The sequence below is a fragment of the Thalassophryne amazonica genome, chromosome 15 (assembly GCF_902500255.1).
Source record: "Thalassophryne amazonica chromosome 15, fThaAma1.1, whole genome shotgun sequence".
NCBI classification, from domain to species: Eukaryota; Metazoa; Chordata; class Actinopteri; order Batrachoidiformes; family Batrachoididae; genus Thalassophryne; species Thalassophryne amazonica.
In genome coordinates, this window is record NC_047117.1 from 11,625,787 (window position 1) to 11,638,392 (window position 12,606).

General features: G+C 38.9%; 1 protein-coding gene across 1 annotated transcript; it reads right to left on the reverse strand.

Moving 5' to 3' along the window:
• Nucleotides 1-80: 80 nt before the first annotated feature.
• On the reverse strand, nucleotides 81-11,878 carry LOC117525814. Its single transcript, XM_034187744.1, has 15 exons — nucleotides 11,865-11,878; nucleotides 11,703-11,745; nucleotides 10,411-10,533; nucleotides 9,813-10,012; nucleotides 9,622-9,725; nucleotides 8,363-8,475; nucleotides 7,857-8,105; nucleotides 5,232-5,306; nucleotides 4,917-5,158; nucleotides 3,418-3,499; nucleotides 3,113-3,256; nucleotides 1,833-2,035; nucleotides 1,642-1,751; nucleotides 256-374; nucleotides 81-173 (listed from the first exon to the last, which is right to left on the reverse strand). Exons 2-15 carry the CDS (start codon nucleotides 11,724-11,726, stop codon nucleotides 81-83), a joined length of 1,881 nt encoding a protein of 626 aa, XP_034043635.1. The 5' UTR covers nucleotides 11,727-11,745; nucleotides 11,865-11,878.
• Between the last annotated feature and the right edge of the window lie 728 nt (nucleotides 11,879-12,606).

Here is a 12,606-nt window from a genome sequence, read left to right on the forward strand (position 1 = left end):
TGCAAAGTTCACCAGATGTTCCAAGGACCTGTGGGAACTTTCTGTCCACTGGGGATTCAAGAAGGAACTCAAGATTATTCTTACAGCTGCTTCTTTGTCTGCCAGAGACTGAAGGGACAGCACCAGCATCCTCTGTCACCTGCTTTGGTGTTAAGACGTTGTAGCGCCTCCAGCTGGAGAGAAAACAACAACAAGTTCTGTAAATGCTTCAGATTTAGGTGAGCATCTCCCCACCTTTACCGTTTCCACACTTACTCCAGAGAAGTTTGGGTTCAGGCTGTAAAAGTCCACAACAGATGCAAATCTTGCAAAGAAACCAAAGTTGCTTATCAGCCATTCTGCACTGTGACTTCCTGATGAGACACACTGGGGTTCTAAAGAGAACAAATACACAAACATTAAAAGCACATTTACATGCTATAACAAAATAGAAATCTCTAGATAAAATAAAAGTGATGACATCCCAGTGAATATCTCCACCATGTTTTTATTATAGCAGACCAATTTTTTTTTCAGATTTGTGAAAATGCAGTTCATTAATTTTTGAGTAATAATGCTGAAAACTCAACAAATAGATGCTGAGATGAGGGAGATAGGATAACCTGCTTTGTACCTGTAATAAAAAAGATCTCTTTCAAATAGAAAAAGAGCTGAACTGTGTTTCAGATCATAAGGGAAAACTGATTTTTGTTTGTACTATTGTTCACCACAGACAGGTGTTTATGCTCGTGGAATATGGTGGTCCTTCGAAGCAAAACATAAGATTTATTAAAAAAACATTATTTACACAAGTAAGTTGACCATAAGGGCAGGGACACAACTGTAAGTTGATTTTTGGCTGTCAGCCCATCTTATTTTTGGCAAAAAAAATTAACTTCTCAAAAGAATAAACAGTTGAGTCCTTCCCATACATTTGAGCAGTTTGTTTGGCCATCTAGTGGGTGATGTGTGCATTTCAGGGCTTCTGTAGTTTCCTACTTGAAACCCAAAATTCAGTAAAAATGGCATTTATAAATGTCAGAAATGTGTGATTTTTTAAATTAATTAATTTATTTTTGTCAGGCAGATCTTTGATCTCCCAGTATGAATGTATAAAGATTTAGATTGGGGAGGTGATGGTCTAGTGGTTAAGGTGTTGGGCTTGAGTCCAGAAGATCATGGGTTCAAATCCCCGCTTGACTGGAAAATCACTAAGGGCACTTGGACAAGGCCTTTAGTACCCTATTGCTCCCGGTGTGTAGTGAGTGCCTTGTATGGCAGCACCCTGACATCAGGGTGAATGTGAGGCATAATTGTAAAGTGCTTTGAGCGTCTGATGCAGATGGAAAAGTGCTATATAAATGCAGTCCATTTTAGATTTTGATAATTTTGCGGTTCTTGAGTTTTAGGATGCGAGAGGTTTTTCTGGACAGATAGACGGAACAACGGACAGAAGGACAGCAGTTTCTTTGGCAAGCACAATTTACAGTTGTGGAAAAACAATATAAAAAGAACAGTTAAAAAAATAAATAAAAAAGAACAGATTTTGCAAATATTTGTTTTTCACAAATACTGTGGTTTGCACTTAGGACCACCATAACTGTCACTGGAAAAATATGCCATTTAGCTTTTCTGCTGCTTCATTTGGTGTTGTTTACTCACGAGAGGTGTTGTGGTGTCGCAGGAAGGAATAGATGAAGTATTTGTAGATTTGATGACCATAGGTCTGACTGCCATCCATGTGTTGTATTTCTCTGCTGAGTTCTGCTACACTGTAAACACCACAGTAAAAATACATTAACAATTACTACAAGATGCTGAATGGGAAAAGGTCCTTATAACAGTTGACTCACATGGTTTGAAAAACTGGGCAGGTGAAGTTCTTGGTGCTGAGGCAGGAGAGGAGGTCTAAAGGTATTTGTGGCAGGAGGGGCAGCAGTTTGACCCTGAACCACAGTCTGATGAAGTTCGGGTCCTCTAAGTTTTCCTGGGTCAGAGCCGGGGAGGTGGCCTCATGAAAGAGGTCCTGAACGTGAGATGCAAATCCATTCATGTCCTAAAGGTGAGAAAGCGAAAGAAAATGCTAAATGTAGATGTCATTACACAGTAAAATTACCAGTGTTAAATTAACACTGACTGTGAATATATGGTCCCACTCTGACCAGAGTAAGACCATATGTACACTGGCAGTGTTAATTTAACACTGTCAGTGTTAGTTTTACACTGGTGATTTTACTGTGTACTGCTTCATTTATGTAAGTATTACAAAGCTTTATTTTCAAGGTTTGCAAGTCAAATGAAATCCATCACCACGTACAATATGTGTTTTAGTATTTATTGGACAAAAGGTTGGATAGATGTACGGATGGAGGATGGGTGGATGAATGGCTGGATGACAGATTGGCAGATAATTAATCCATCTATTCATCCTTGTGTCAGTCTGTCGATGTATAGACTGACACAAGGATGGATGACAGATCAATAAATGTCAGTAGGATAGATGATAGACTGACAGAAGGATGGGAGATAGATAGATAGATAGGTAGATAGATAGATAATTATCATTGCATATAAAGCACAATGAATTGACAGAAAAATAAATGGATGATAGAGGGAGGGATGATGGCTGGGTGAACAGACTGATGGATGATGGACAGACCAGGGATGGATGATGTATGGACAAACTGAAAGATGGATGGATGGACGAATGGATGGATGGACAGAGAGCAGGATAATGATGGGATGGATGGATGGAAGATAGAGAGAGGAATGATGGGTGGATGGGAGAGGGATGGGTAAAGGGGTAGAACTGGATTGATCAAAGCAGGGAGGGGTAGGTGGATGGATGGATGGATGGATGGATGGATGGATGGATGGATGGATGGATGGATGGATGGATGGATGGATGGAAGATAGAGAGAACTGATGGGTGGATGGGGAGGGATGGGTAAAGGGGTAGAACTGGATGGATCAAAGCAGGGAGGGGTAGGTTGATAGATGATGATGGGATGGATGGATAAGATAGAGAGAGGAATGATGGGTGGATGGGAGAGGGATGGGTAAAGGGGTAGAACTGGATGGATTAAAGCAGGGAGGGGTAGGTGGATGGATGGATAGATGGATGGATGCTCACCGTTGTGGAAATCTCTTTGAGAAGTAAGTTCAAACGGTTTGACAGCTCCTGAACCAGTCTCAGTATTGTCCCCTCAGACATCGTCAGGTTACTACGGGCAACACAGTGCAAAACATGGGCCACATTTTCCACTGCATCCGTGAGCTGGTAGCATAAACCAAAAAAGGTGGTTGAATATAATGAAAAAGAAAAGAAAAAAAGAGATGAGTTCAGAAGGAGTGCCAACTTCTTTAACAAGAAAAGCCTCAGAACTTAAACACAAAACCTCAAACATCTATTATGATTTATGCGTTTAAAATTCTCACTCCGCATGTTCGCTCATCCAGGGTGATGCTGCAGACATCCTGGAGTTCAGATGTGTGATTGTCCCCGAAGGAGTCTAAAAAGCTGCACAAATCATGCATTCAAAAACACACTCTCAAAAATCTCACATTGTATCAGACAATTTCTTTACTGGCCTCATGGGCGCAGAAGAGAACAAGCTGACAAACATGCTGAAATTGCTCTGAAAAATATCTGGACCTTGCAGAATTTGAGCAGTTTTTCAACAGCTCCTCCCTTATCAGAGCTTTTTGTGAAGAAAATACAGAAAACAGCAACCTGTTGCTACTGGAAACATAATGACGAAAGCACACAAGGAATGTCTGGAGCAAATTCAAATAATCACAACTGGCACCAACCCAGATATTTTATAGTTTGGTACTGGTTCAGAAAGCCTGATACATTTCCAAAACTTCAGGCCCGGTGTATAATACCTTCAGAATTATCTATAGTGCAGCGGATAACTGAAAAAAAAATGCTTCAAATGGTGATGCAAGCACCAAATTTGGCACACATACTCCTTAGACATTACTCTTTTAAAAATGCCGGGTACCCACGTGAACTTTCAATAGGCGGCCAAGAAGGGGTCAATTGAAGTATTACACAGGGGTCAAAATTTAAAAATGCTCCAATCATATTGAAAGGTATTCCATATTATTTGTGTGATCATAAAGATTCCAAAAAGGTATAGTTTGGACTATCTGTGAATGAATGGTCTGGAGTTATGGGGTAAAAACAGCAAGAACACTGCGAAAGGTCAATTTCAGTTTGTACAGGGGTCAAAAGTTAACGTTGCTCCAATTTTGGTAAAATGTGGTGCAAATTACTGGTTGAGCTAATAGGATTAATAAATGGAATAGTTTTGACTGTGTTGTGTGCTTGGTTTGCAAAGTAAAGGTTAAACAATATCAGCATCCATTGGATTCTATGACATGTGACATATGCTACCCTGTAACATGATAACTAAACATGATACATGATGCAAACTATCCCTTTTTAAAACTGTATTCACCCAACTAATAATTTGCATCACTTTTTACCAAAATTGGAGCAACTTTAACTTTTGACCCCTGTACAAATTGAAATTGACCTTTGTCACTGTTCTTGCTGTTTTTACCCCATAACTCCGGAACATTCATTCACAGATAGTCCAAACTATACCTTTTTGGAATCTTTATGATCAGACAAATAATATGGAATACCTTTCAATATGACTGGAACATTTTTAAATTTTGACCCCTGTGTAATACTTCAATTGACCCCTTCTTGGCCGTCTATTGAAAGTTCACGTGGGTACCTGGCATTTTTAAAAGAGTAAGAGTAAGGAGTATGTGTGCCAAATTTGGTGCTTGCATCACCATTTGAAGGATCCCTCAGTAAATATTCACTTATGTGCTGCACTACTACCCTGGTGCTGCACTTCACCAAAATTACAACATGATCTAAATAAATACTGACATGTGATGAGGAGATCTGGACTCACAATAATCTGTTGAAGGCCAGCTTGATGTTTTCATGCATCAGGACCTCCTCCTTTGGCAAGAACCTCAATAACAGCGGCACGACAACCTGCTGGTACCAGTCCTCTACATCTGTCACATCAAACTTTGGCCTCTCTGGAGCTACAGGTGGGTCTTGCTCCCTGTACATGTTTGCCATCTCTGCTAGGGTCCAGTTGAGCAGGAATTGGGTCAGAGTCGTACTTCTTATTTCTGACAAATTCCTCTGAAAAGCACAGGAGGTCAGGGGCATTTCACAGAGGAGGCATTCAAGTACAAACGCGTGGAAGCAATTATACCTGACGGGTGAAGGACACAAATCCATGAATCAAACTCCCGATGGGTCTGAAAGCCCCCATGAGCTCAGCTGCAGTCTGCAAGTCGACCAAACATTATTGTTGTTATTGTTGTGATCATTGAGAACCATATATCAAAAACTAAGCTTTTTTGTAAGACATGGCAGCTCAGCGCTAATTTGCATGAGACAAATGATGTTTAATCATTTTATCAGGTTGAGTTTCAGAGGTGCATTTTTAAAATACCAAAGATATGACCAAATGTTACTTACAAAAAGCAATCAATCTGTAATGCTAAATTGTATCATTACACCTGACTTTTGTCCTCGTTATCTTGGATATTCAGAATGAGTGTTGACAGATATAAGATAATTAGGACTTTTAGTTTAAAAGGTCCATTTTAATCTATCGTAGCTATGATTACTACCATATTTTATGGACTGCAAGTCACACCAGAGTATAAGTCGCACCTGTTACAGGGCTGGATCCAGATGCATTTTTGCCCAATGATAAAATAAAAATCGTATGCGTCTTGTTATTCAATAATCTTCATTCTTTTATTCGTGTGCAACATACACTGTCACACTTCTTTTAATATTTATTATACTTCATGGACCATAGTGAACACTTCTTATTTGTATAAATATAATGTCCTAAAAAACAACACTATAACAAAAATTGACTGTAAACAGGATCAAATTTATTGCCAAAATCTTTCAACTATACCTGAAATAAATACATCACAATTGTACACATATCACAATTGTGATATGTGTACAATTGTGATGTATTTGTTTTAGTATATTTAGATTTTGTTGTGATTTGGCACTTTATAAACCGATTAAATTGAAAATGAATTGAAATTGAACATTTTATTGAGTCTTAAAGTAAATAAATATGAAATTGGTCAATGGATCCTTAAAGTTTGGACATAATAAACTCTACATGGTGGATGCTTGATCTCTGGACATAAATAGGAATAAACAAAATCTGTAGTTTTTGTCAAAAGCATTTCCTTTCAGACATTATTGACATAAATGTCTTTCCATATATCTGAGCTGATTCTTACAGCTGCTGTGCTTCACTTCAGGATGTAATTTGTAAAAAATACAGCACGTTTCATTTTGGGAGGAAAAAACATTTTAGTCAGTTGTAGTTTCTTGTCTGTATTACAACGTTTGGAAAGAGGTGTCATTTTATTTAAAGCGGCAATTCGTTTTGAAGTCATTAATTCTGATCGGACTCTGTCTTGGCAGAGAGCCATGCAGCGTTTGGAGCTGTGCCAACGGAACAGAGGACGATTCTCATTTTGACTGCAACAAGACAAGAGTCCCAGTTAGTGACTTTAATCCACACAAAAGTGACTTACGGTTTTAATGGCTTTGAGAGGGGTTAAGAAGCAGACTTGCCATATCTGACGAGCAGCGAATCAAAGAACCAATGAGCTAGTGATTCAGTGGTTCACGGCTTCAAAGTGGAGTTGCGCTGCAGAAACGGTTGATTTCAGAGCCGCTGCAGACCAAACCCTGAATATCCGACTTTATTTGTACGCCCATATGACTCTGAAACTCGGAAAAATCCGTATAATTTACGGACTATAGGTTGACATGAAAACCACCGAAAAGCCGTGTTCACCACGGAGACACGTTCAGCACTATTCGGGATTATTCAAGATTTTTTTTTTTTTTACCAATGACGAACAATCCGTAAAAATATTTGACTGATGCAACTGCATCGGCCCAAACCAGTCTGGATCCGGGCCTGGGTTAAAGAGGCCTCTTGAAGAGGAAAAACCCATATATGAGTCACACTGGAGTATAAGTTGCACCTGCTAAAAAAGGCATCTTGAAAAGCAAAAACGCATATATAAATTGCACTGGAATATAAGTTGCACCTGTTAGAAAGGCCTCTTAATGAACAAAACCCCATATATAAGTCGCACTGGAGTATATGTTGCACCTGTTAAAAAAGGCATTTTGAAGAGCAAAAATGCATATGCTCATATTAAAATCATGCATTTCTGACATTTATAAATGCTTTTTTTTTTTTTTTTTTAAACTGTATTTTGGTTTTCAAGTTGGAAATGTACAGAAGCCCTGAAATGCTCACATCACCTGCTAAATGAAGACAGAACCTGTTCAAATGTGTGACAAGGGCTTGAATGTTTATTCATTTAATTTTAGAAGTTATCTTTTGGCAAAAGTAAAGATGGACTGACAGCCAAAAATCAACTTATGATATTATGATATTAATTTTTTAATTCAAACTTTTCTTTATTCAAATTTCTAATATTATACTTATAGTGAAAAAAATCTCTTCACCATGATATAAATTAAATATAAAATATCAAAACCAAAATAATGGAATGAACACGAATGGGTACCATTTGGTATAACAACTAAATCATGACTTTTGCAGCCAGATTTCTTTAGAAAGGTCACAGGAAGGATACATGAACATTTCTAAGTACCTAATGTAATGTATTTAACTTCACTGAAATGGGAGTAAGCAGTTCTCTAAACTGAGTGACCATGGAAGAAGGATATTAGTGTAGGAAACCACCAAGCTGCTCATGACAGCTCTGAAGGAGTTTCAGGCTTCTGCGGCTGATTGGAGACACCGTTGTACCTCTTTGAGGGTGTCCTCTGGCGTTGGTGGTGGGTACGGGTAATATGTCAGTATGGGAGTGTAGCCGAGTGAGTAACCAGTGCTGCTCAAGTTTTGGATCTCAGCAGGTCTGATGGTGGGTTGAGGGTCTTTGCCTCCTGTCAAACTGTGAAAGACCAGGTTCAAGGTGTCATTGTTTAAACCTGCAACTTCAGGCCTCAGAAGCAGCTCGGCCTTCTGCTCCTGGGTGAGCAGGTGAAGAACCTCCAACTGTGGTGAAGATACAAACAAGTCGGTGAAGGAATGAGGATGAAAACAATACTAACAGTGGAAAAGCAACAATTTTTGTTCATCAGTGCAACTCAGGAGTTACACTGATGAAATCAGTATGTGTCATTTCACTTTGATATGAATACGAATGTAAAACTTCAACCTGAGAGATATTTGATTCAACACTGAAACGATTTGATTCCTCATAAGGTTGTCTGAAAATATTCTAAATGAGGAACAAATTCCATTTCACTCACAGCATGGAAGGTAATGTTGAGTGTTGAAATGTCCTTCATACGGGCCATGACTTTGAACGCACCAAAGTTCTTCTGCAGCCACTCCTCACTGCTTTGTCCCGGACTCATACAACCTGCAAAAGACATTGTGAATGAATGGATGAATTAATGAATTTATTTCAAACTAAATTAACACAAAAAAGGGTAGGAAGAAGTACACACCTATAAATTTGTACAGTTTAATGACATCACCATGTAAATCTCAACTTGCAAATAAATTTGCAAGTTAAACGTAAATACGCAGTAAGTGGCTTAAAAGTTAAATCACATGCACCTGTCGATTTGACAAAAGGACTAGTTAAAAATTATTTAACTAATTTTAATACATTTATTAAAATACAATAACAGCAATTGCTATCATTATGACTGGGCAATAATAATCATAATGTTCACCATAATTATTAGTCTAAAAAAACCAAAACAAACTGCATTAGATTTATATTTAATTAATTGATTTATTTATTTATGTATAAACATTATTATAAATAATCATTGGACCACGGAGGAGTTCTGCATTATGACTGCTGTTCCAATTTTGCTTGGATTCTTGGTTCTACAAAAACAATGTACAACTACTATAGGCAGCACCTACAGTATTTATCATTCTGACACTTTCAACAGGTTTTCTTGCATTTTCAAAGTTAAAAAACCCATAGTGCACCGTCAATGTGAAATACACTTGCAGAAATACTGCATTTGCTGAAAAAAATTTCCACATTCCAAATTCCACATGCACCTCTCAGCATAAAATCACCATGATGATATTTCATCTATAAAGTAGAATTGCAAAAATAAACAAATATAATTAGAGTTTTATGATGTTGAGTCTGGAGCTCTCGATCGACTGCTTATTTTATTTGTACAAAGACAAGTTTCCAGTACTCCTGACTTTGGTAATTATTCAGAAACTGACAGTGATAGACAGTGACGTCTGTCTATCAACAGAACCAAGTGCTGATTTAAAAGAATTTTCAACATTTTCCATAATTAAAATAGCATATTTAGAGGGCTGTGAGCTCAGGCACCTGATGGCGGAGCTAGAAATTCACAGGTAAGGGGGGTCACTGGCCACTAGGTGTCACCACTGTAGCAGTGCAAGCATTTTAAAACATTTTCAGATGTTGGGATATTTAAGTCAGCGTTTCATTTCTGCCAACATGATGTAGAATATTTTTTAACCATGTACACCTTTGCTGAAGTTCTCAACAAAGAAGCGTTACCAGCTACTCTTCCACTAGACAGGAAGGGGTACATGAAGAAGGTGTAGATCCATTTTTGTCTCACTGGATCCATCTCAGAGAAATGGTAGCTGAGCTCCTTTACCCTGCATGAAGATATGAGACGGTGAGATGCCTGCTGGCACGACGGCCGTAGCTAACAGACAGATGCGTCGAGGTAAACACAGACGTACACAGTGTGGTAGGTGGAACAGCTGAAGTTCTTGATGCTGAGGCAGGTTAGGAACTGTTTGCTGATTGATCTCAGAAGTGGTTTGATCTTGATCTCCAGCCACATCTGGACCAGGGTTTCATTTTGGAAAGCATCTACTCCCGGGTAAAGTTTCAGCTCCCCCTCCAGGCTCATAAGAGGTACTCTTGCCATGCTGGATGTCTGTGATATAGATAAAAAGATGCACAGTGGAATATAAAATCATTTCACTTGGCACAGGCAGATGATGATGCTGGAATTTGTTGCAACACTTCTTCCACTGTGTGTCTGTTGGATATTCTGTTTGTGGTGCTAACTCTGAGTAGTAGGAGGAGTAACAGGAAGACAGGGGTCAGGAATGAGAGGAACAGTAGTAGCCACTAAACCAGTATGTTTGGTATTTATATTCTGTATTTATATTTGCAAACTGTTTGCCTTTTTACTTTCACGTTTCATACTCTGTATGATTCTTACCCTGTGTGCTGCTATACAATGTTGCTGGAATCTCAGTTTCCCTGAGGGAGTCTTCCCAAGGGATCAATAAAGTTCTATCTAATCTGTAATCTAATCTAATCTAGTACCATGAAGGAATAAACATCCATCGATGCCTCAATTATTCCCTTCAGCCTCCGCATGTGGTCTCTTCCCGTGTCTGTCGAAGGCAGACCCACACATTGGAGAAAGTGTGAGGTTGAGTCAGGCACCTTCAAATGAAACAAAAAACGTGAGCAATATGGAAGTGTAGTTTTTAATAAATAAAAACAGGGATTGCAGAGTGAACATGTTACCCTTCAACAGGTTTTAAAAATACTTCCAGTGACCTTTCTGTTTAACCTTCTAACCCCAAAACCAATAGGGTTGAAGTATTCAGGGGACCCAACATACTTACCAAATTTGGTCACAATCAGTGGTGGGTCCAGAGGGATTTCTTGGTGGGGCTACATACAGCATCACTATTTACTGGCGGGGCAGCAGTGAATGGCCAAGTAAACGTCAAATAACACATACATGGACACACACGCAATGCACAATAAACAAGTGACAGTCAAGGCAGACACTGCTCTCCTATAGTTGGGGCTATTTTCCTTCCTTCAGTGTGAACATGTTCTGGTTTCTGGATGATCCATTTTATACTAGTGTGACGGAGGCAAGCCGGAGTGCTGTGTAGCCAGAAAACCTCACTCCCCGACACCAAAAGACACTCTACCAGCAGACGGTGGGACCCGTGAGTTTTAGCCCCATGGTTAGAGTCGCTGTCTTCTATCCCAGAGATTGTGAGTTCACACCCGAGGGGGAAACATAACACAAAGGTGGACCTATCATACCAAAACAAATCAATATGAGGAAAAATCCCAACATCTTGCATTATGGGAGTGGTGTGAAGTCTGACAATTGGCCCCTTTGCAGTGCACAAACAATATCTCACGAGTGCTGTGGACACTGGGGGCGCAATAGCACCAGATCAGTCAAACAATGTAGGAAGCTGAAACTATAAAACATAGTATGATGAATAGCAAATGACAACTTTTGGTGGATCTCCTCACATTCTTTGGAATGTAGGGGTAAATCATCTCATTGACCCCGCCTGCCTATGTCAGGTCTACATATACACAGATACACAACTAGACTTTTGACCTTGTGAACCCAAAATCAATAGGTTACATAACATATATCTTAAAAATGCCGAGCTGAAATGGAACAATTTGATTTCTGACAAGTGTCCCGAAAGTGAGGGATGCATGGACGGAAAAGGTGACAATATTCCTCTAGCTTGTACGAATGTTAGAAATTCAGTTTCGTGTAATGGTTTCATAACAGACTGAAATCCAAACTGTGTGCAGGATCATGTGAAAATTCTTGTGTGTCGACTCACCCAATTGCAGGAGTCTTGAGTCATGCAGGCTTCATTGGAATGTCTTTACATCAATGACACAACAAATATTTAGAAACAAAAGAGAGCAAATCGTTGCATCTTCTGCTCTACTGCCATTGAAATACATATGACAAAGTGACTGTTTAAATGATCTGATCTTACCCTTGCAGACTTGATATCCCTGTTAAAACAGAACAGTTCATTTTTAGAACAAACTCTAGATTTTCATGGGTTTTCACTATATTTCATTGTATTTAAGACATTTTAATTGACATGATTTAAGCTGCATGTTGATATTTATGCAATTGGGTCCAGAAATATTTGCACAGCGATAACATTTATGGTGTTGAAGTGAAACAATCAAGGTTGGAGTGTAATGTAGACTTTAATTCAAGGGGTTCTACAAAAATATCACATTAACAATTTAGGAATTAGTCATTTGTGTAAATAGTGGTCCATTTTGGTCTATTTTGTTCCCTCTGCAGTCACCTGTTCTTATTTCTTTGCACCCCTGTATCTGACCTAACATGTTCCCCTTACTATTTGGGAAAACTAAGCTGGTAGAGGAAGCCCACTCTGAAGATAAAAGACAATCTATTTTATGTCCACTGCTTGCACTTCCCATTTTATAAAGTAAGTATTGTATGATTAATTTATCCAAGGTAGAATTAACAGTTTTCAGCACAGTCACAGTTTCGTTTCAGTAAAGGAACTTCCAGTGGAAGAGAGGTTAAGCTACCAATATGCAGACCTGGGTTCAGTTCTGGGTCACACTATCAGTCTGTGTCTTTGTCCTTGAGTCCTGTTCCACCCAGCTATAAATACACACCGGCTTTGGTTTTGGATTTAGATTATATTAGATTAGATTAGATAGAATAAATTGTGCTTTTGATTCCTTGAAAAG

Coding starts and splice junctions, on each gene's coding strand:
- LOC117525814 (XM_034187744.1), bottom strand. CDS start 11,726: ATGACTCAAGACTCCTGCAATTGG. Junction 9,726..9,812: donor TGTTCCACCTACCACACTGT/GTACGTCTGTGT, acceptor ATCTTCATGCAG/GGTAAAGGAGCTCAGCTACC. Junction 174..255: donor TGAACCCAAACTTCTCTGGA/GTAAGTGTGGAA, acceptor TTTTCTCTCCAG/CTGGAGGCGCTACAACGTCT.